Source organism: Caretta caretta, chromosome 4 (genome assembly GCF_965140235.1).
Source record: "Caretta caretta isolate rCarCar2 chromosome 4, rCarCar1.hap1, whole genome shotgun sequence".
NCBI lineage: Eukaryota > Metazoa > Chordata > Testudines > Cheloniidae > Caretta > Caretta caretta.
In genome coordinates, this window is record NC_134209.1 from 145,811,561 (window position 1) to 145,835,673 (window position 24,113).

The window sequence follows — 24,113 nt, forward strand, 5'->3', positions numbered from 1 at the left end:
TCAAGCCCTAACTGACTTCTAGCCTGAGATTGGCCTGGGCATCCCACTCCGTAAAGTGATCTACATAAACGATTTGTTCTGCTGCCTCCATACGAGACTGATCCAGGCTTATGCTTAGCATTAACAAGCTACATCTCCCCCTGCTGGCTACACTTCTCCCTGTCCCCTCAATGCACTGTAGACAAAGCTGACGCATTAGCTGAATGAGAACTCCCCCATGGCAAGCCAGCCAGACCAGCACTTTCCTGGCTTGTACGAAGTGTCCTATTATTCAGCAGAAACTTCCAGAGTTCAAATTGTTCGGCTTTCCTCTGTGCTAGCAACTACTCCCTGTCCAAAAAGGAAAAGGAGGACTTGTGGCACCTTAGAGACTAGCCAATTTATTTGAGCATGAGCTTTCGTGAGCTACAGCTCACTTCATCAGATGCATAAAAGTGGAAAATGCAGTGAGGATGTTTTTATACACAGACCATAAAAAAATGGGTGTTTATCACTTCAAAAGGTTTTCTCTCCCCCCACCCCACTCTCCTGCTGGTAATAGCTCATCTTAAGTGATCACTCTCCTTACAATGTGTATGATAATCAAGGTGGGCCATTTCCAGCACAAATCCAGGGTTTAACAAGAACGTTTGAGGAACGGGGGCGGGGGTAGGAAAAAACAAGGGGAAATAGGTTACCTTGTAAAATGACTTAGCCACTCCCAGTCTCTATTCAAGCCTAAGTTAATTGTATCCAATTTGCAAATTAATTCCAGTTCAGCAGTTTCTCGCTGGAGTCTGGTTTTGTAGTTTTTCTGTTGCAATATCGCAACTTTCATGTCTGTAATTGCGTGACCAGAGAGATTGAAGTATTCTCCGACTGGTTTATGAATGTTATAATTCTTGACATCTGATCTATGTCCATTTATTCTTTTACATAGAGACTGTCCAGTTTGGCCAATGTACATGGCAGAGGGGCATTGCTTGCACATGATAGCATATATCACATTGGTAGATGTGCAGGTGAATGAGCCTCTGATAGTGTGGCTGATGTGATTAGGCCCTGTGATGGTGTGGCATCGGGCTTTGTTGCAAGGATAGGTACCTGGGTTAGTGGTTCTGTTGTGTGGTATGTAGTTGCTGGTGAGTATTTGCTTCAGGTTGGGGGGCTGTCTGTAGGCAAGGACTGGCCTGTCTCCCAAGATTTGTGAGAGTGTTGGGTCATCCTTCAGGATAGGTTGTAGATCCTTAATAATGCGTTGGAGGGGTTTTAGTTGGGGGCTGAAGGTGACGGCTAGTGGCGTTCTGTTATTTTCTTTGTTAGGCCTGTCCTGTAGTAGGTGACTTCTGGGTACTCTTCTGGCTCCGTCAAACTGTTTCTTCACTTCAGCAGGTGGGTATTGTAGTTGTAAGAATGCTTGATAGAGATCTTGTAGGTGTTTGTCTCTGTCTGAGGGGTTGGAGCAAATGCGGTTGTATCGTAGAGCTTGGCTGTAGACGATGGACCGTGTGGTGTGGTCTGAGTGAAAGCTGGAGGCATGTAGGTAGGAATAGCGGTCAGTAGGTTTCCGGTATAGGGTGATGTTTATGTGAGCATCGCTTATGAGCACTGTAGTGTCCAGGAAGTGGATCTCTTGTGTGGACTGGTCCAGGCTGAGGTTGATGGTGGGATGGAAATTGTTGAAATCATGGTGGAATTCCTCAAGGGCTTCTTTTCCATGGGTCCAGATGATGATGTCATCAATATAGCGCAAGTAGAGTAGGGGTATTAGAACAACGCTTCCTCAGCTCTCGTCCCCTAAGTCAGCCATAAAAATGTTGGCATACTGTGGGGCCATGCGGGTACCCATAGCAGTGCCACTGATTTGAAGGTATACATTGTCCCCAAATGTGAAATAGTTATGGGTGAGGACAAAGTTCAGCTACCAGGTTTGCCGTGACATTATCGGGGATAGTGTTCCTGACGGCTTGTAGTCCATCTTTGTGTGGAATGTTGGTGTAGAGGGCTTCTACATCCATAGTGGCCAGGATGGTGTTATCAGGAAGATCACCGATGGATTGTAGTTTCCTCAGGAAGTCAGTGGTGTCTCGAAGATAGCTGGGAGTGCTGATAGCGTAGGGCCTGAGGAGGGAGTCTACATAGCCAGACAATCCTGCTGTCAGGGTGCCAATGCCTAAGATGATGGGGCGCCCAGGATTTCCAGGTTTATGGATCTTGGGTAGTAGATAGAATATCCCAGGTCGGGGTTCCAGGGGTGTGTCTGTGCGGATTTGATCTTGTGCTTTTTCAGGGAGTTTCTTGAGCAAATTCTGTAGTTTCTTTTGGTAACCCACAGTGGGATCAGAGGGTAATGGCTTGTAGAAAGTGGTGTTGGAGAGCTGCCGAGTAGCCTCTTGTTCATATTCCGACCTATTCATGATGACAACAGCACCTCCTTTGATTATGTCAGAGTTATTTCTGATGCTGTGGATGGCATTGTGTTCTGCACGGCTGAGGTTGTGGGGTAAGTGATGCTGCTTTTCCACAATTTCAGCCCGTGCATGTCGGCGGAAGCACTCTATGTAGAAGTCCAATCTGCTGTCTTGGCCTTCAGGAGGAGTCCACCTAGAATCCTTCTTTTTGTAGTGTTGGTAGGAAGATCTCTGTGGATTAGTATGTTGTTCAGAGGAGTGTTGGAAATATTCCTTGAGTCGGAGACATCCAAAATAGGATTCTAGGTCACCACAGAACTGTATCGTGTTCGTGGGGGTGGAGGGGCAGGAGGAGAGGCCCTGAGATAGGACAGCTTCTTCTGCTGGGCTAAGGGTATAGTTGCATAGATTAACAATATTGCTGGGTGGGTTGAGGGAACCATTGCTGTGGCCCCTTGTGGCATAACATTCATAAACCAGTCGGAGAACACTTCAATCTCTCTGGTCACGCGATTACAGACATGAAAGTTGCGATTACAACAGAAAAACTTCAAAACCAGACTCCAGCGAGAAACTGCTGAATTGGAATTAATTTGCAAATTGGATACAATTAACTTAGCCACTCCCAGTCTCTTTCAAGCCTATTTCCCCTTGTTTTTTCCTACCCCCCGCCCCGTTCCTCAGACGTTCTTGTTAAACCCTAGATTTGTGCTGGAAATAGCCCACCTTGATTATCATACACATTGTAAGGAGAGTGATCACTTTAGATAAGCTATTACCAGCAGGAGAGTGCGTTGGGGGACAGAAAACCTTTTCAAGTGATAAACACCCATTTTTTTATGGTCTGTGTGTATAAAAACATCCTCACTGCATTTTCCACTTTTATGCATCCGATGAAGTGAGCTGTAGCTCATGAAAGCTTATGCTCAAATAAATTGGTTAGTCTCTAAGGTGCCACAAGTCCTCCTTTTCCCTGTCCAAAGGAAAACAGTCACCATCAACCTGGGAGAGCCTGGTGTTGGCAATTCAACCTTGCATTGTCCAAATGCAATGTCCTGCCAAGCTAGATGGAGCTGAGCCAATCATTCACAACAAAGAATTCAGGTGAGGAATTCAAGGGTTACTGTGTATTCTTCCCCAGCTCCATTGGGGTGCCTTTTGGCTAGACTTCAGACTAGATCCCTGTCTGTACAGAAGAAGTTGCTTGGAAGGTCTTCCCAGATGAGTAAATAGCTACTTAAGACTGCGACTACTCTTTGGTCAACAGTTCTACAGCTTTCCCTGGGGGGTTTCTGATGCCAAATACAGAAACAGCAGCTGTGACATTCTCACCCTTGAAAGATTTGCCCTCTCTGGAGCAGAGACTTGCCTTCCCCAGGGTGGTGGTGGTTGTTTCCAGTTCAGGGGGTTCTTGGCTTTTCCATACCAGGGCTCTTCAATCTATCTGGGATTCTCCCTTCCCTTTAACCATATGGATAGGTCGGAGCAGTTGTGATGCTCTGACACCTATTTGCAACCCCTGGGGGGGGGGGGGTCACAATCCCCAGACTAAGAAGCCACATTCTTGTGTTCCAGGAGCTGGGATACTATGGCAATGGAATCATCTGGAGTAGGCCGTGCCAAAACCCGTCAATGCCAGATCGTCTTCTGGGAGCAGAATGGAACGCTTCAGCTCAGCGAACCTTTCCCTGCCAGGGGAAGTGTCAGCTGCTGTAGCAACTGGAACTCTGCTGCTGCCCTGGGCCAATCCCCATCTGGCCCAAAGGAGCCTGAATCGCCTCCCCAGCTCCATAGATGGGGGCTGCTCCTGCAGGGGGAGCACAGGGACAAAACCACACACTGCTGTTGTTCTTCCAGGCCAGCTCTGAGCAATCCGCTCTGACTCTCCCCCACCCCCTCCGGGGCTGGTAGTGGGAAGCAGAGTTCTTGACTGATGGCTGCAGCAGCCTGTCCCTAAAACAGGAAAACCAGCCCTTCCCCCATCAGAAACGAGGCACTGCTGGTTCAGGGCAGGTTTCCTTACTGAGCTTCCCTGAGAAGTTCTGGTCTGCCAGGGACTTTCCATGGTGCTCTTGGCACTGAAGTAATTCAGGTCCCAGAGCTACATGCAGTTGCTGCCTAGTGAAGGGTTCGGCTCAGACGCCTTTTGTGTGTTGTCTGTTGCTTTCACGGGGAAGCAGCAGCTCCCTGGGCTCTCCCCCCGGTGAGGTGTTGGAGAACGCAAGGGAAAAGAGGAAACTTTTTTTTTTCTTTTTTGAACCATCCTAGCAAAAGTAACCGAACTAGCCCAGAGAGTATTCCACAAGGATGGCTCCAAAACTCTGCAGCAGGGACTTCGCTTGTTCTTCAATGCTACAGGCTTTTACAGCAATAGAGGAGGCTATTCGTGATCAGGACAGTCACAACTGGAAGGGACCTGACCCCTCCTGTTTCAGGGCATTAGACAACCTCTAACTCTAGGGAGCCAGAGGCGATTCTCCTGGGGAGGCAGGTTTAGAGAAAAAGCGTCTATTCGGTGCGAACTGCAGCAGCCCACAGCTCTGTGTGAACAAACACCTCACCCTGCTCTCTGCACTGGCTCCCCTTGGACCGCCCAGAGCATCTCCCCTGCCACTGTGTTGCCCCTGGAGAAGGGGGCGGGGGAGGGGGCTTGTGGCTTAGCACTTCCCAAGCCGTTTAGGGCTTTCTAAATCAAAGCCACCACCTTTAAATTCCAGTGGGAAAGCCCCAGGTGGCCAGTGTGATCTCCTCATGATGAGCGATGCTGCTTAACAAGCAGGCTGGCAAATTCTGCCCTAGCAGCTGTACGGCCACTATGGTTGGCGAGAGAGTGGCATGAGGAGAGGAGCTGCGGGCCCTCCCTGCCTTGTTAGCGCAGCTCTCCTCTGCTTTCACTCAGGGAGGTGTTACCCATGGGGTCTCCGGGAGTTGTCAATGGGGGGAAGAAGGACTTGCCATGCCTCTCTCGCAAGATGGTCTATGCACTGTGATCTAAACAAGATGGGACCTAGACATGTCCCACTCCCCTGCAGCAGAGAGTTCCGCAGCTAAGGTTCCCTCATATGGTTTTGTTGCTGGACTCAGCCCAGCTTGCAAAAGGGCCTGGGGTACCTGTGCCAATTCTGGTACCTTCTTCCCTATCTCACAATGGCACCTGTCCTGTCATCTTACCCCTAAAAGTGGCCTGTCTAGGCACAGCAGTGCGGGAGGTGTGTGCTGTTGTTGCTTGGCCTGTACCTATTCTGTGGGCAGGCGCCTCCAGGCTCCAAGATGGGTGGGCTGATGCCTTTCACCAGCACTGAATTGCTTGATGGATCGGGAAGCCCAGCCAGCCACCTGAGGCTAGAGCAAAGAAACGATGTCAGGCTTTCCTAACCTTAGCAGCTACCCCATGCTACACTGAGCCAGGCTTGTGTGGCCTGCAGTGCCCTGTTGCTATGCATCTCACTTGGGCCCCTGAGAAGATGCGGGGGGAGCCTCCTTTGAAGGCAACTGGGGATCCCCACTTCAGAGCACAACTTTTTAAATCTCCTGCCAAAGTCACAACACACAGCTGCTGTCTGAGTCAGGAGGAGGAGGGGCTGAGCTCCCAGCAGGTAAGGACGGGGGATGGAAGCAGATGTTAGTCATATGAGATCCATGGCAGTTGGATTTTATGATTCTGGGCCATAAACCCCAGATTCATCGCTCATGCACCATATCGGTAAAGGTGCTTGGCACTGAGAGGGACTGGAACAAAAGTCCTCTTAGGCTGGGACAGTGCCACTCCCCACCTGCCGTGCTAGGTATGGAGGCCATGGGTGCTGCGCTATACTCCTTAGGAACTGGCTGCATCCCAGCATAACATACGCACCCTGGAGCCTTACTGGCATGAAAACTGGCCTCTACAGAGGAAATGAATAGAGCTGTGGTTCCATGTCTACATCTGGAGAAAGCTGAAAAGGCAGCCGTGTGTGTGTTAAAGTAACTTCACTCCACATTAAACCCCAAACCCAAATGAAAGTATTAGTTACTTATATCACAGTAGCACCTCTGGGTAATCTGAGCCCCATTGTGCAAGGTGCTGTACATTTTAAGCCACTAACTACCCCATTAATTACCTTTTACGTGGGCTGAATGTGAGCTGCTTGTTGCCTCTCCCCTCTGCTTCAGGGGAAGGCTGCACTGAAGTTTAAGAAAGCAGGAGGTAGAGCCAGCTGGGAGCTGCTGATGAGGCAGTGGTGGCTCCAGGCAATGACCTTTCTGTGCCTGGAAAGTGAGGCTTTTGTAGGCATTCTGAAATGTAGCTGTAAAAATGGCAGCCTGGGCTTCCCTTTCTCATGATGTCTGTGTAACCAGCCTGCTTGGCTGACAATCCAAAGCTGCATCCTCTAACTGCCTGCCCTGCAAACTCAGCCTGGAGCTGAGAGTCAAGCTGGGTACTTCCCTTCTCATGTCTCACCACTAGTGCTAACATTTCTGCTGAAGAGCCAGATGACACCAAAGCAGTCCTTTATTGCTGCCTTCGTTGGTGGGACCAAGAGGAGTAAGAAAATTACTCTTGGTGTTAAAGTCAGTAGCCCTGTCTCTGAACGCGCACACAGCCTGAGTCTGCTCTAATTTACATTGGTTTTACCTGGGTGAAATTCCATTGACCCCCATGGTGTTAACTTCTGATTTACGCGGATGTAAGTGAGAAGAGACTCCAGCCCATGGGGCAGATCTTTAGAGCAAGTCTGGGCCATTTTTACCTTGTCATGTAATTGCACTTTATGGAAACCCACAAGGGCACTTAATGATTCTTCAACAGCCAACACAAATGACTGCTGTGATTCCCTTGAACAGACACTCAACCAACCAGATCCCCTCCAGTTTTTACCCTGTGCTGCTCCCCCTCCCTCCTCAGAGCACCACCACTGAAAATGAAACGGTAGATTCATGAGAGACGCGCCCACCTCAAAACTCGAGGTCCAATCCCCACCTGAATTGTGGTCCTGCGGTGCCTGAACCCACAGCGTTCTCTGGGTTAGGTTCCAGCCTTTCCCAGCCTGAGCCTGCTCAGCACGCCACACAAGGGATCAGACCAAACAATTAGCTGTTGTCAGCCCTGGGCTGTTACCTCTCTGGCAGTCATCAGAAATCTCATCACATTGGCTTTGCTGCTCCACTCACACGCAACCTGGGGAGGAGGGAGGTGGGGGGGGGGGAATTCTGCTAGCTGAGGTGATACATTTAAGGCTAAGAACCTGATCCTATGTCCATTACAGGCAATGGGGAAATTCCCCAGAAACTGGGCTCAAGCCCTGAGTGCCACCACTCTCTTCCCCAGCTCCAGCCCATAAGACTTTTGTGTTGCTGGCTGCGCGTGCAACCAGAGCCAGAAGTTGAGTCAAGGGGCAGCAGCAGGTGTTTCAGCCGCACCCCATGACAGCTGAAGCACAACTAACTAGCGGGGAACCAAAGCCTCACGCGCTAGCGTAAGGCAAAGTGGATTTATTTCCCCCTTTTTTTAATAAGCAATAATCACCTGTCAACACTGCATTGCTGGCAATAAATAGCCAGGTGGCAAGGCACGCTCGCTGCCTACTATCCATGGGCCCAGCCCAGGCTCAATCCAGCATGCTGTGGGGCCACGGAGCATTTCTCTGCCCCATGTAATGCTGGAGTAGGCCCCTCCCCAGCTCACCCCGTATGCCAGGGTGGGTGCCATGTTTACAGTGTCTTTCTGACTCAGGATGGCTGACTTGGGCAGAGGGAGGTGAAGGATGTTTGCTGTGTGCTGGGTCCTATGCCTCTGTCACCCGCTGCACCAGCCCCCTGCAGCCGGCCTGCAAAGGTTTCATTGCTCTTCTAGGGGCCTCAGCACCCCACAGGCCCTGAGTTCCATTTTTCTCCTTGCCCGATTTACAGCTCTGCTCCGCTGCTCTCCCCATACCTCTGTCCCTCTGCGCCCCCCTCAGCCCAGTCCCTGACCCTGTGCTTCTGCTTTCCCCTCACCCCTGTCCTCCCCTCAGCTAACCCCTCATGTCCTCGCAGTTGTGACCAAAAATGCACCTGCTCAGCAGAGCCCACCCGCTGCCTGGCTGATGGGCACCAGGCCCACGACCCAGGTTTTAAAGGTATCAAGGCATTTCTCTGCTTGGCGTTACAAGGGCGACATGATTTAGGAGCCTGCCTCAGTTTCTAACATGACCCAGCCCCCAATGAGACTCAGGTTCCTAATTGAGTGCCCAGTGATGGAGGACAAGCGTTTCCCTGGGGTGGAGTGGAGAGAGGTTGGGGGGCTGAGAATGGGGGAGTTTGGGAAGCCCAGGGCGTGGGGGGGAGTGGCAGCCATTTTGCAGGAGAGGGCAAAGAGCTGTGAAGAGGCTTAGCTAGAAGCTGGGCAGGTCCCAAGGGAGGCTGAACAGGGAAAAGAGACCTTGGGGAGGGATGGAGAAGGGGATGATTAGCAGGCAGAGCCAGAAGGGGGACTGACAACAGCTTCTGCTCCAGGAGCTCTGGCCAGGGGTCATAGCAGCCAGCTAGCTGGAGACAGTTATTGCTGGCCTCAGCCCTTTAACCCCCAACAGTGGACTCACTGCCCCCTCCCACTGAGCCAGGAGATGTTTTTTTTCCTTTAGTAACAAGAGGGGAGCTAGATCCTGTGCTCCCTGATCTGTCCTGTCCCTAGCCTCATGGCATCTGATCACCCTCCAGTCAATTCAAAGGTGGGCCAGTGCTACAGCCATTCCTCTAACCAGCACTGCCAGCTGCCCTCCCAGGAATCAGTTAATTGAAACCAGGATCCTTGGTTTGGTTTAGCTAAACCTGAAACTCCTCCAAGAAGGTTTTGCCCATCTAACCCCTCCCCCGTCCTCTTCACAGTCTCCCCTCTGTAACTTAGTGGGGGTAGGAATCTGAACTGTGACGCCATGGAACGTCCTGCTACTGATCCAGCCTCCACCCCTGCCTCAGGACCTTGATTCTTTTCTCTTCTCCAGCAGCTTGAGCCCCCGTTGAGATCACACTGATTAGTTATCAGGGTGGCAATGCTGGTGTGGAGGGTGCAGTCTGCTGCTGTTCCCCATCCGGCAGCTCGAGTGCCCTGTCTCACGCACATCCCTTCCACCCAGCAGTTTCTATATGCCCACCTTGGGGCTCGTCAGCTACCAGCAGTCTGCGCTGCAGGGCCTTTGTTTCTGACATTCACTGAGCCCAGCCTCATGGGCACCACTGCTCCCTGCGACAGGCTGGAACTGAGGCTAGGCCAAGTTTTCAGAAAAGAGTTGATTTTAGTGTTCATCACCCCCCAGGGGGAACAGAGGCAGGTGAGAGGGGGGTAGGGAAGATCTGCAATGGAAGATGTGGTATAATGACCCACCACCATTGACGTTCAACCTTCGTTTGCTGCCCTAAGCACAATGAGTTAGGGGGCATCAGATCAGTTCCTGTCAGAATAGGGGTCTGTCATTAAAGCTATTACAATTGTCATTGGTAAGCAACAGCAAAGGGACAAATTGTCCCAGGGGTAGGGGGGATGCGGAGAAGAGGCTACATGGGTGAGAGTGTGAGGCAAAGCTTCCCGGCTGCTGCCTGAGTTATACCAGTGCCCTAGGTAGAGGGCTTCAGCCTGCAGAGCTGTCAGTCCAGCACTATGCGCCATCTCTGAATATGCACATGCAGCTGCCAGTTCACAGTAAGGAGGACTGAGGAAGCCAGAGCACAAAGCTGCAGGCCCAGCAAAAGTGGCAACTCAATGATCAGCTCCCCCCGCACAAACAGGAGCAGGGAAAAGCCAGGGCTTGGTCAGAGCACGAAGAAGATAAGAGGCCATTTACAAAATGTGGAGCCTGCTTTGGATTTTGGGATATAGGAGTTTGGTTTAAACTCATCCCAGCCAGTAGCAGGGCCCATCTCCTCTATATCTGTACTTCACCACAGCAGGAGGAGGCCTAAGGGCCCAGTTCTATTGTCAAAAGCGAATGTACTTGAGCACCAAGGCTGTTAGTTTTCAGAGCAGCAGTCGTGTTAGTCTGTATCCGCAAAAAGAAGGAGGACGACGTGTGGCACCTTAGAGACTAACCACAAGTCCTCCTTTTCTTTTTAAGGCTGGTAGTGTTCAGCCGTTCCCAGCAAGATGTTCTAGCATGGTGCTACCCTGCCCCCTAGTGTCTGTGGCATCTGAGTCACGTAACAGCAGAGCTGAACAGGCAGAGGCATCCGTTGGCAGGGGACTGCACGGGAACTGCACGATCAAATGTCACACATTTATAACCTCCAAAGTCAAAGAAAAGTTCAGCCAAGACCACTGTCGTCGTCCCCGCCGCCCCGGACTCAGCCCCAGCTCAAGGGCAAGCCTTTTGGTAACCCTGACTCATTTCAAGGAGAGGGCTGTCACTCCGCTGCCCAGGAGTATTTCCTGCTCACGCCAGTTCCCAGCACCTGCCTAAACTCCTCCGGAAATTTCATTTGGATACAAGACAAGTCTTTGATTTTGTCTAACCTGTTCTGTCGTGTTTCTATGCTCTGCTGATCATTTGCTGTGTTCCACCACAGAGGTGGCTAGATTTCATTATTGTAATTAGAATTAAATCATCAGTAGAAAATGACAATCTTCCTGCAACTCCAAATAGCCCTCAGTTATTACAAGCAGCTACAAGGGATTTTGGGAAGTGGGGTTGAAAAGGAGATGACACCAAAAATATTTTTTTCCCCAAATACATGTAAATTTAGATGAACAAGTGTTTGGCTGCTATCAGTACTTTGCATAGCTATAGCCCCTCTGCTCCAGGGGCCTGAGCACTGTGCCCCTCCCCCACCACACACACACGGGGTCATTATCCCCATTTTACAGATGAGGAAACAGTGACACTTGGGGGAACACAGCAGCTCCCTGGCAAGGCTGGGAATATAACCCAGCACTCACGATTCAGACCTGAGTTTTTTACCGCACATGGTAAAAAACCTTCCTCTGCATATGGTACCCACACCCAGCCTCTCCGCTGACCATTGCGCATACAGAGAGGAAACCATGGTAGCTAGTGGCAGGAACGAAGGGCACAATTGGGACTCCTGGGTGGTCAGTACTGACTGACTCCCACAGGGCCTTGAGCACAGGTTTTCAAAAATGGCTCCCCCATTTCAGATGCTTCCGCCTTGGTCTGTGTTTGTATAGCACCTAGCAAATATATTAAGAACAAATAATGGTATTGGTCCATTATTAGATGGAAATGGTAGAATTATCAATAGTAATACAAAAAAGGAAGAAGTGTTCAATACATATTTCTCTTCTGTATCTGGGGGAAAGAACAGATGATAGTCTCATCAAATGGTGATGATAATACTTTCCATTCCCCCAGCTCTGGAGGATGTTAACCAGAAGCTACTAAAAGTAGGTAATTTTAAAAATCAGCAGGTTCAGAGAACTTGCACCCAAAAGTTAATGTTGCTTTTCAGTAAGGCTATGTCTACACTACCGCGGTAAGTCGACCTACGCTATGCAACTCTAGCTACGTGAATAACATAGCTCTAGTTCATAGAATCATAGAATATAAGGGTTGGAAGGGACCCCAGAAGGTCATCTAGTCCAACCCCCTGCTCAAAGCAGGACCAATTCCCAGTTAAATCATCCAAGCCAGGGCTTTGTCAAGCCTGACCTTAAAAACCTCTAAGGAAGGAGATTCTACCACCTCCCTAGGTAACGCATTCCAGTGTTTCACCACCCTCATAGTGAAAAAGTTTTTCCTAATATCCAATCTAAACCTCCCCCAATGTAACTTGAGACCATTACTCCTCGTTCTGTCATCTGCTACCATTGAGAACAGTCTAGAGCCATCCTCTTTGGAACCCCCTTTCAGGTAGTTGAAAACAGCTATCAAATCCCCCCTCATTCTTCTTTTCTGCAGGCTAAACAATCCCAGCTCCCTCAGCCTCTCCTCATAACTCATATGTTCCAGACCCCTAATCATTTTTGTTGCCCTTCGCTGGACTCTCTCCAATTTATCCACATCCTTCTTGAAGTGTGGGGCCCAAAACTGGACACAGTACTCCAGATGAGGCCTCACCAATGTCGAATAGAGGGGGACGATCACGTCCCTCGATCTGCTCGCTATGCCCCTACTTATACATCCCAAAATGCCATTGGCCTTCTTGGCAACAAGGGCACACTGCTGACTCATATCCAGCTTCTCGTCCACTGTCACCCCTAGGTCCTTTTCCGCAGAACTGCTGCCTAGCCATTCGGTCCCTAGTCTGTAGCTGTGCATTGGGTTCTTCCGTCCCAAGTGCAGTTGACATACCTTAGGCTCTACATTGCAGGAGGGTCGACTTACCTTACTCTTCTTGTCGGGAGTAGAGTACAGGGGTCTACTGGAGAGCGATCTGCTGTCGATGTGGCGGGTCTTCACTAGACCCGCTAAATCAACCGCCGGTGGATTGATCTCAGAGTGTCAATCCCCACTGTAGTGTAGACCTGCCCCAAGTCTTGGAGCACTGGGGAAGTTCCAGAAGACTGGGAGAAAGCTAACGTTGTACCAATCTTTACAAACGGGTAAATGGGACAGTAATTATAATTATATTATAGGCCTGTCAGCCTGACATCAATCCTGGGCAATATAGTGGAGTAGTTGATACAGGACTCAGTTAATAAAGAATTAAAGGAGGGTAATGTAATTAATGAAAATCAACATGGGTTTATGGGAAAAAAACAGATCCTGTCAAACTAGATTAATATCTTTTTTCAGGATTACAAATTTGGTTGACAAAGGTAAACCGGTGATGTAATATATAGCAGAACCCCATCTATCTGATCTAATTGGGACTGGGACCAGATCGGATAGTCAAAAATTCTGATTATCCAGATAATGGGAAAGTGTGAGGCTGCAGTGCCATCTAGCAGTCACAGGAGGGACTGCCTTCTTCTGGACTTTTGTGTGCTGGTTATTCAGTTAATAAAGAGAGCCAAATAATTAGGGCCCTAACAAATTCACGGCCATGAAAAACATGTCACGGACTGTGAAATCTGGTCTTCCCCCATGAAATCTGGTCTTTTGTATGCTTTTACCCTATACTATCAGATTTCATGGGGGAGACCAGTGTTTCTCAAATGGGGTTCCTGACCCAAAAGGTAGCTGTAGGGGCGGTCACAGTATTTCCACACTTACTTCTGCGCTGCCTTCCGAGCTGGGCGGCCGGAGAGCGGCGGCTGCTGACTGAGGGCCCAGCTCTGCAGGCAGCAGCGCAGAATAAGGGTGGCAACACCAGACCCTGCCATCCTTTCTTCTGCGCTGCTGCTGGCGATGGGTCTGCCTTCAGAGCTGGGCTCCCGGCCAGCAGCCGCCGCTCTCCAGCTGCCCAGCTCTGAAGGCAGCGCTGCCGCCAGCAGCAGCCAGAAGGGTAGCATTACCTCAACCCCCCCTTACAATAACCTTGCGACTCCTCCCCCACCCCCCAACTCCTTTTTGGGTCAGGACCCCTCCAATTACAACACCATTAAATTTCATATTTAAATAGCTGAAATCATGATTTTTAAAATCCTATGACCATGAAATTGTCCAAAATGGACTGTGAATTTGGTAGGGCCCTACAGATAATGGAGGGTAGGATAAACAGAGTTCTACTGAACTTAGATTTCTGAAAAGTGGTTGACTTGGTACTGCACAGCAGTTTGATTAAAAAACTAGAATGATATAAAATTAACATGGCACACATTAAATGGATATAAAGCTAGCTAACTGATAGGTCTCCAAATATAACTGTAAACAGGGAATAGGCATCAAGCAAGTTGTTTCCAATGGGGTCCTGAAGGGACCGGTTCTTGGCCCTACACTTTTTAACATTTTTTAATCAATAACCTGGGTTTGTCTAACCTGTTCTTAAAAACCTCCAAACACCTGTCAGGAATGGTCTAGTGTTACGTAGTCCTTCCTTGAGTGCAAATGACGGGACTAGATGACCTACTGAGGGTCTCCCAGTTCTAAACTTCTATGATTCTATGAAAATCATCACTGACAAACTGTGCAGATGATGCAAAAATTGGGTAAGTGGTTAAAAAAAGGACAGGGTCACTGATTTGGATTGGTTGGTAAGCTGGTCACAAGCAAAAAATGTGTGTTTTAAAATAGGTAAATGTAAAGATATACATCTAGGAATTGTAGGGTGTACATACAGAACTGGGGACTTCCACCTGGAAAGCAGTGACAAAGATTTGGAGGTTGTAGTGGATAATCAGCTGAATATGAACTTGTAGTGACGCTGTGGTCAAAACAGCTAATGTGATCCTGGGATGCATAAACAGGGGACTCTTGAGCAGGAGTGGAATGGTTATTTTACCTCTGTATTTGGCATCACTGCTGGAATAATGTGTCCAATTCTGGAACTCACAATTTAAGAAGGATGCTGATATACTGGAGAGGGTTCAGAGAAGAGCCACAAGAATGATTAGCAGATCAGAAAATATACCTTATAGCGACAGACTCCAGGAGCTCAATCTATTTATCTTAACAAAGGGAAGATTAAGGGGTGACTTCATTGTGTAAGTATCTACATGAGGAACAAATAATTAATAATGGGCTCTTCAGGGTAGTAAAATTATTACACAATCCAATGGCTAGAAGCTGAAGCTGTACAAATTTGGATTGGATTCAGTGTAAATTTTTTGACAGTGAGGACAATAAACTGTTGGAACAATTTGCCAAGGGTCATGGTTGTTTCCATCACTGACAATTTTAGGTGTTTTTCTAAAAGATCTGCTCTAGGAATTATTGTGGGGAAGTTCTTTGGCTTGTGTTATAGAGAATGTCTAGATGGCCACAACGGTCCCTTCTGGCCACGGAACTCTACAGTCATGCTCCACCTGGGATGCTCAACACCCAGGCAGGTATCTTGAAGACCACAGGGCCAATACACCAACTGAGCTGGGTCAAGGCATCAACTAATACTTTGGCTGGTCTTGAGCACCAGCAATTCCCCTTGAAGGCAATGGGAACAGCAGGACTTCAGCACGTGTAAGATCAAAGTAATAGTTTTGATAGAATTTTTGATACATATCCCTTATCTTAAATAAAGAATGGCAAAAATTAAATTTATCATAATACAGTTTTCTCTCTCTCGCTGCAGATCTGTCTACCCTCAGGCTAGGTGCAGCAGAGTTCAGCAGTGCAATCTTCAGCAAAACCACTCTGGCTGGAACTCCCTCTATTGATTAGGCCCATTTAAGCCCTGCCCTTACTGTAAGATAACCAAGAAAGATGACCATGTTAGAACCTGACCATTTCCCCCCCAATAACAAACACTATGTTAAAATAGCTCTCAGGATGACTACAGCTCAGTGGCTCCCACTATACTTAAGCTACGCTTGGAGTGGAATAGCATACAAACCATAAGAACTATTCCGATAGCATCCATCCTGGTAAGATCTGGACTTGGTTACTATAGCATAGTCCTTAGTCCAGAACTGCAAGGAGATAGTTTGTGTGGAGATACTGGACAGCACAGGTTACATTAGCCAAGAAGCTAAAGAAAACAACACGGTTTGTGTCCAGCAGCCTCCAGAAAGGCTCCTCTTTATATTCATTACAACCAAATCCTGTCTCTTCTCTATCATCATGCTAGTTCCGTATCTCCAATAACTATATTGTGACTGATAGTATCTGCAAAATAATTATTTTCCAAATAAGATTACTACAATGGATAATGTGCGTTTGAGAGAACTGAATTGTATATTTAAGCACAAAGCTCTTCTTGACCTATGTTAATTAGTTACAGATATAAAAACTCTTCCATCAGGACCTCTGCTTCCCACTCCCTGAGATTAAGGGCAACCCAGAAGGGTTGCTTAAAAATCTGACATGCTTCAAGCAGTGAGCATCAAAAAAGGAAAATAATTTAGAGTCAAACCATGTCTCTAAATCAACCACTTGTACTGTGTCTCTGGCTGGTTTTCTCATTTATGGCTGAACAATTGAGCCAAGAATAGAAATGCACAGCCATACTCTGAGTTTAGATACACCAGTGTAAATCCAGGGAAGTCTGGACACACTCTGGGTTTATAGTGGGGTAATCAAGCGCGCAGGTGAATCTAGTAGTTACTGGTTTACCTGGAATTAGTGGCATTTTTGCAGATGAACCGTGAGAACAACCACATTGTTCCTAAGACAAAATGTCGATCTGTGTAAGATCTGTTCAGGTTTTCAGCATTTTAAAACAGCTCTGGGCTCCGTATTCAAAGCCAAAACAGATAAAATTCAAAGACTGAATATTCACAATGGAAAAAATGAAAGGAAAAAAAGGGATTTGGTAACTCTACCAAACATTTTATATATACAAACCCAACACTACCATCTACAAGGCCTCTTAAATTAGCCACTCTCCTGAACAATCAGTGCCCATGGAAATTTTATATGCTATATACTAAAAACCAGCTGCAACATAAATTCAGTCCCTATTATTTGCATCAAACTCAAGGATAAAAGGTTTATTTTTATAGACTTAAAAGCAGCTGAGAATTATTTCACTTATTATGATAGTTTTCCGCCCCCTTCAGAATGCCATAAAATAATATTGATTATATTTGAAGCCAAAGGAGTTTAGTTTTACAAAATCATCTCATGGCTGCAAAGAAGCAGGGGTTTGAGGTTTAGGAATGATTAAGTTTTGGCATCACACCTGATGAAAGTTATCAAATTAGTAGGCAGGAGAAAATACAAAAATAAGAATCAAGCAGTAAGACAAAGTCCTTTGGCACCCTAAAGAAACAGACCATTCATTCCAAGCAGAATCTGTTTCAAAGATTGTGCTAAGATGCTCTGAGCTCTCAAAAGCTAAGAATCAGAAAAGGTCACTAACTAGGATGGCTGAGACCAACAAGTAAAATTAAAGTGATAAAAGGGAATATTTCCTGTCCGTACTGAGCCCAGTGCCCCAGGGTGGCAATGGTGGATACTGTGCTGCTTGGAGGCCATGTCTTTCAGATAAGGGGAAAATGAAAGTCCTGACATTACAGATCATTCAGCACTCCCATGAAATAGTAGAGGGCATTAAACCTCATAACCTGGCCAACTACGAGCAGTTACAGTCTCGCTATCTAAATTACTTCTGCAGTTTCCATTTGATAGAACATTTTTCATTTCCCATCTTAAAGAGATGCTTTGGTTCCCCTCCAGAGGCTACAATACCCTTCATACATTTTAAGGATAAAATGGACTATTTATGCTCATCCAGTCTGATGCCTGCACAACATAGATCACAGAATTTCACCAAGTGATTCCTGCATCAAGCCCACATATCTTTTGGAAAGACACCCAATATTACTGGCCCCCAGGGTGCTGTGAGCCAGTTATTGTTTGCAAAATATTTTGATATCATTGAATAAAAGGCATTGAGTAAAAAGGCATTGAGTAAAAGTACTTAAGGATTTAAAGTACAGAGTTAGACCCAGATTCAGCAAAGCACATGCTTAAGTCCATCTCCATTCAACAAAACACCCTACTACATCAAGACCCACTAAATTCAATGGGGCTTAATCACAATGCTTAAGTTCTTTGCTGAATTGGTGCCTTAACCCTTTAAGCAAGCCAGTGCTTTAAATATTCCCCAAAACCAATTAACTACGAATTGCTGGTATTCTGGAATGCTGGAAGCAGAATTAGAGCAGCTGTGAAGCAATCAGTGCTTCTCCATGACAAAGACGAAAAGGCATTGTTTTCTCAAGAAACCGTGAAAAGGGATATTGAATAGCACTAACCTTTGCATTTTATTTAAACTTAATATTTTAGGAGTCTATACTTATCTCAACACTTGGCGAGAAGGTACCTACTTTAAAACCTCCCACACCAAGACAGAAATAGATTGCACATTCTGTAACAACAAAAAACAGCTTCTTTCTATGCCTTGCCTTTTGTAGCTGCAGCCGTCATTTGCCTTGAATATATTTTTAAAAGCAATGACTCAGACTGAGGAAGCTACTCTTTGGAATCTCTTCTCAATACAAGGAGCAGGTAAATATTGGATTCTTTTCCTCCAGGTATCCTGCTTTCAAATATAGCTAATTTCCAATGATGACCAACAAAATGTATATGTTTAGTTAGAAGGGCTTAATGACAGTCAACCCCATAAAAAGAAAAATCTTTGTCAAAATAGAGTTAAATGTGGAGAAAACTTTTCAGTAGGTCAGACCTGCCATCTCAACCTAGTACTCTAGATAATTATTCAGATTGGTTCATTTGTTGAGCAGGACGAGAGACTTTAAATAGGCAACACAAGAATGAGTCTCGAGTATATAAAAATAACTAATTTTTTCTTTGGATAAAATATTAAAAACAAACAGTTGTACAAAAAAAAATACATAGGTGAGTTCCATGTTTAAGCAAAGACATCACAACCCACAACTTCAGCCTCTATTTAAAAAAAAAAAACAACCCACAAAAAAAAAGACATCTTACATATACATGTATGTGGAGTGAATGGGGGAAAAGCAGCCAAGAAAGGGGAAATTCCAAGACACTAGATGGCTTGCTTTTTTACTCCAGTTTCAGTTCCAAGGTTTGGCATGTGCACAGCTGCAACACGGAACATAACCTGGTTTTAGGCCAGATAGCTTACTGCAGAATTTATGTACATTTCTTTTCCCTCCATAGGTTGCATTTGTATACAAGACCACATGAAAGCACTGTCAGATAGCCCCTTTCATCATCCTTTAACTCATGACCATGCTCCAAGTAATTGCTATAGAAAGATAAGCCGCTTTCCTGTAACCAACATGTATGTACGTTAATCTCTGAGAGGTCCAGTGTAGGTCCTTTGTTCCTGCTACTAAAACACTAAGCGTATTAATTCACCTCTGCACAGGGATTCCAAATGAAGCCCTTTGCACCATTTAAATCTCACATTAAGCAATGCACAGAGGGTCCACACGAGCTCACTGCATCTTATACCGCAAAATAAGGGGTTCAGTGGTACAAAGGGTCTGAACAGGGGTAGACCTCAACCTAACAGATAAAGACAATAAGAATTTCAACTGGATTCTAGACCAAAGCTGAAGCAAGGACTGAAATTCCAGTTGAGGTTGTGTGACCAAGCAAGCTGCAGAAGTTGTCTAAATTCACTGAGCATCAAAAATTTGCTGTGCATTATACAGAACATGGCATAGAAAAAGCCCTTGCCCCAAGGAGCTTACAATCTAAGTTCTGCTATATCTGGAACTAGGTATGTTAGGAAGTCTGACTTATTTCTAAAACGATCCGGTATTATCATATTATTTTTAGTGGGATATCACGATAAAGCACAAATCCAAGATCCTAGGCATGAAATATTGTCTCCTCAAATGTGCACCTTCAAAAGTAGCTTAATTCAAATTTTGAACGCAGATCACTGCATGATCTAAGTTAGCAATATTACACTTAAAGAGCTAATGCAATTTTTCTAAGTAGTTACTTATTTTTCCACATATCTGGGAAGATTTTGCAGAAGAGGTGACAAGGACTCTGGTCCACAGTGGAGAATTAGCAGCTGAATCTCTTGAATGGTACAGTCCTTCATATGTACCAATACAGCTGAAGAGGTTTAAAGGTTCTGGATTCTCTCATCCGATGTTCGATCATCATTTTTGTCTATGACTAGATTGCTGAGGCTGGAATTTCTTGAATAGAAGTTCTAAAAATACATTATTTTACAACAAACCTGATGGAATTTAGTCTTCATACTGCAATGTAGCTAACAACACTGCCTTTAGTAAATAAAACAAATGGCCTGATCTCGTGAAAAACCCACGCACTCTCAATTCCCAGTTATTTCTCAAGTACAGACACGGTGGGACCAATCCTGCAAGGTGAAGAGCACCTCCTGTGAGCACTCAGCTCATAGATTGCATTGGGAGTTAAAGGGGCACACAGTACCATGCAGGTGATGTCTGCAGATGGCAGGATGAAGCCCTAAGACAACTCCCACCCATCCCACAGCTCTGCTACTGCACTTTAATTCTGAACTATTTCAGCTCAGGATTGCTAATCATGTCAAACTATCAGACTCGTGTGGATTTTGTATGCCGTGATCAAAAAATATCCACCAGGGCCAATATAAGACCAAAGAGCTTTCATTTGAGATCCACTGCAAATATGAACCCAAATATAATGAGGCAGATGCATTAATTTACTAAATCCTAAAAAGAATAAGTTATTTAAAAGGTTCTGGAGCAGATTCCCCAACCGGTGTAAACCGATATCAAGTGGAGCTATGACAATTTACACTAGCCGAGAATCTATCCCTGTATTCGCCAGAAATTTTATTCAATTTTTCCTGCTGTGAACCAGGTTTCTACATATAGTGGAGCTATTCAGCAGAAAAGCCATATTACCATTTTCCAGAAAACTCTCCACAGCAGCAACACTGGTTAACATCAGGGTAAGATGCAGTAGCTTTTAAGGAAGGAACTGCTTCCAACCCCCTGCAGTGAAATTATACTGAAATACCTAGTGTCATCCATAGAGGAGGGAGAGCATTTACACCCTCCCAGTGGACATTCTGTTCAGATTAGTAGCCCAAGACTATAGCTCCAAGGATGTGAGGGACCCTGGAACCTGCCAATTATTCCAGACAAAAGGTTGGTTTATAAGCCACATGCTTGTTTCAAACATAGCTCTTTTAAGGGTAGCCTACTGCCAATGTTGTTTAACCTATTGTGCATGGAAGGAATGTTCTCTCACACAGTATCTTCTAGTTTAACATCTTGAAAGGTCAATGTCTTCAAGAATCTGAAACCGTGGCAATGAAGTGTTTGGATTCTGCAGGAATGCGCACACCAGGGAAACAAAGAGAGAAAGAGAGAGAGAGTAATGCTGATGTGGAAAGAAGATTGATTTTCCTCCTGAGTCTGGATTATGTTATTAACTAGCTGACAACAAACATCTACAGAATATTAAGTTATACAGAACAGCCTGAGTATATCAGGAATAGCATTATTATAATTTTTGGTAAAGTTACATACAATTCTTTAAAAAAAAAAAAGTAACACACTAGTTATAAATATTCTTAAATTTACTCTTAGTGGATTTCAAGTGAGATATCTGCTGCACGTTGCTAAAACTACATTATAAGGGTTTGACCCTCACATCCAGAGGAGTTTCTGGTCGGCTTATAAGGAGTCACCAGGGTGCAGATGGCAGGAAGTTGCTACACACTTTTACAGAAAGCAAGACCCAAAAAAGATAGAGAAACAAGAAATAAGGACTAAAAAACAGTGACTGTCTTGCCAGAAAATAAGCCATTACTGATTGTAGGATGATGTTTTTACAGGCCACTATAATGTTCAGAAGAGGGCAAAAAACAAGGACTTTCAGAAACAGGTCAGTTTTTATATTTCTGGGTTCTGTTTTGATAATTTTCATATATAAACAATACACTATTCAATACTATCACAAATACTTCAAGTCCTTCAATCCCATACATATAAACATTGCAAGTGAAATATAAAATAGTTAACAATGTAGACACTTGGCATTTTACAAAAGAAGTCTTTTGAGAACAGGATAGCCTAAGTCTCACATTAAACTATCTCCATCTCGCACCTTCCCACACTATCTCAACACGTGTAGCAGATAATAAAAACTGCAGAAATAATATTTCTTATTATTAACTAATCTACATTAAGATTCAGGATTAATTTTAACTGTTTACAAAAAATTCATTTGTCCTTTTCTTTTCCTCAATGATTAGGTCATGTACAATTACTGTAATAGTCACTTAGCAGATGCTTTAAAAAAATCTAAACAAATGTGGGAGTTCCAATAGGGTAGAATCTCCTGCACCTTATGTCCATTGTACAGGATCTGTAATGACTCAGGTTGAATTCAAAAGCTCCAGAAAAGCACCAACTGCTCCAAAATAACCCTATAAAGCAAAAGGCAAAGAGTTTCTATTAGATTCAAGGTTTAAATATGTTTGACACAAATACTGGGAAAGGAATATTAAAAATATTTATACCGTTTTAAAATACTGGTTATAAAAGAAAACAGAAGAAAACTATTCCTAACTACTGTATGTAAACTTATTACAACTCCTAGTTATACTGTTTATACAAGGAAACAATTTTTTTTTTAAATTACATTGTTAGATATGCAGGTGAAAAGTTTTCAAAAGTAGATGTTGGAAAGCTATTACAAAGTTAGCAATAAAGTAGACAAAGTTTGCATTTTTAACTTCTGAAACAATAAATGTTACATGGATAGAGTCCTAGAACTGGAAGTTCTGCAATAACTGTGGCTATAGTAACAAAAGCATAGAACTGGCTGCAAAACATATGTTGCCAATGCCAAGAAACTCAACATTGGTATGCTATAATCAGATAATTTTAAATAAAAAGGTCTTCAGTTTTGACAAGGCACAATGGATTTAAACAGTAACTTCACCTCATGTTCCAAGAAAAGTGCTTTCAACTGCCCCTTGGACCAATAATCCAAAGCATATGCTAGAAGCCTCATTGAGATTGTATTGATCCGCAAGAAATTGCCAACAAAAACCACCCGATTAATGTTCTGCAAACATAAAAAAAGATAGGAGAATCTTTAAGCTGAATTCAATTTCATCTTCACAACAACGAAAAGGCTATCACACTGAAGGAGAATCCATATATTACACTTCTCACATTTAATTATGAGGATACATGAAGCTTTTCAAATATGGCTTCGAACAGAGCAGTAAAAGTCAGCTAAAAGCCAAGTTAAAGTTGCCAGTATTTGTTAAACTGAGTAAAGTCTGGATACTGAACTTCACAGCACTCCAAATATCCATGCTCTTAATAGTGATTCCTTTGTTCACACCAAGGGAGAAAGCAGATATGCAAGAAAGGACAGTTAGATGGAGGATGGTTGCCTTGAGTGAGGGGAGGGGTGTCTGGGGCTGAGAAGAGACTCATGATGTATTTGCAGCTTTCTGTATTTAGATCCTCATTAGGAAAACTCCAATCAAATCCAACAGAACAGAATTGCAACTGGGAAAGAATGAAGTACCAAGCAGACTGGGGTCTTGCAGCAGTGTAGTGGAACAAGAGGAACTAGAGTGGGATGAAATCAAGAGGCAAGTTCAGGTGTTCAAGATACTGGAAGAGAGGAGACAGAGAATGCACTGAAGGGGAGAGGATGAACAGTGATTGCTTAAAAGCATCAAATAGGATCTCAAAAATACATCCAAATATAAAAGGGGTTGATAAAGTTTATGTTAAAAGCACAGCATCCAGCTTATTTCAGGGTAGGTTCTTTTCCGGAGTCCCTTTCACACCCCTTTATATCCACTCTCTAGACCAGGGGCGGGCAAACTTTCTGGCCTGAGGGCCGCATCAGGTTTCGGAAATTGTACAGAGGGCCGGGTAGGGGAGGCTGTGCCTCCCCAAACAGCCAGGCGTGGCCCGGCCCCTCTCCATCCCCCCACCAGCTTCTTGCCCTCTGACAGCCCCCCCCCCCCCGGGACTCCTGCCCCATCCAACCCCCCCGTTCCCTGTCAGCCCCCCCCAGGACCCCTGCCTCATCCACCCCCCCCTTACTGTCCCCTGACACCCCCACCCCTTGACTGCCCCCCACCACCCCAACCAACCTCTCCTCTCATTCCTGACTGCCCCCCCGGGACCCCTGCCCCATCCAACCATCCCTTCTTCCTGTTCACTGACTGCCCCTGGATCCCCTGCCCCTGACTGCCCCCCACCCCATCCAACCCCCCACCTCCTTCCTGACTGCGCCCCCCGGGACCCCTGCCCCATCCAACCATCCCTTCTCCCTG

The 24,113-nt window shown here is 45.6% G+C and overlaps 1 protein-coding gene across 4 annotated transcripts in view; it reads right to left on the reverse strand.

The window, feature by feature from the left end:
* Positions 1-21,676: 21,676 nt before the first annotated feature.
* Positions 21,677-24,113, reverse strand: part of PANK2 (pantothenate kinase 2) — a 28,223-nt gene continuing 25,786 nt past the window's right edge. For all 4 annotated transcript variants that reach the window (XM_048846374.2, XM_048846375.2, XM_048846372.2 and 1 more), the window contains 2 exons: positions 22,751-22,876; positions 21,677-22,232 (listed from right to left, as the gene is read on the reverse strand). In XM_048846374.2, coding sequence (XP_048702331.1) covers positions 22,182-22,232; positions 22,751-22,876 — 177 coding nt within the window. In that variant the 3' untranslated portion in view covers positions 21,677-22,181. The remainder of the gene's footprint in view (positions 22,233-22,750; positions 22,877-24,113) is intronic.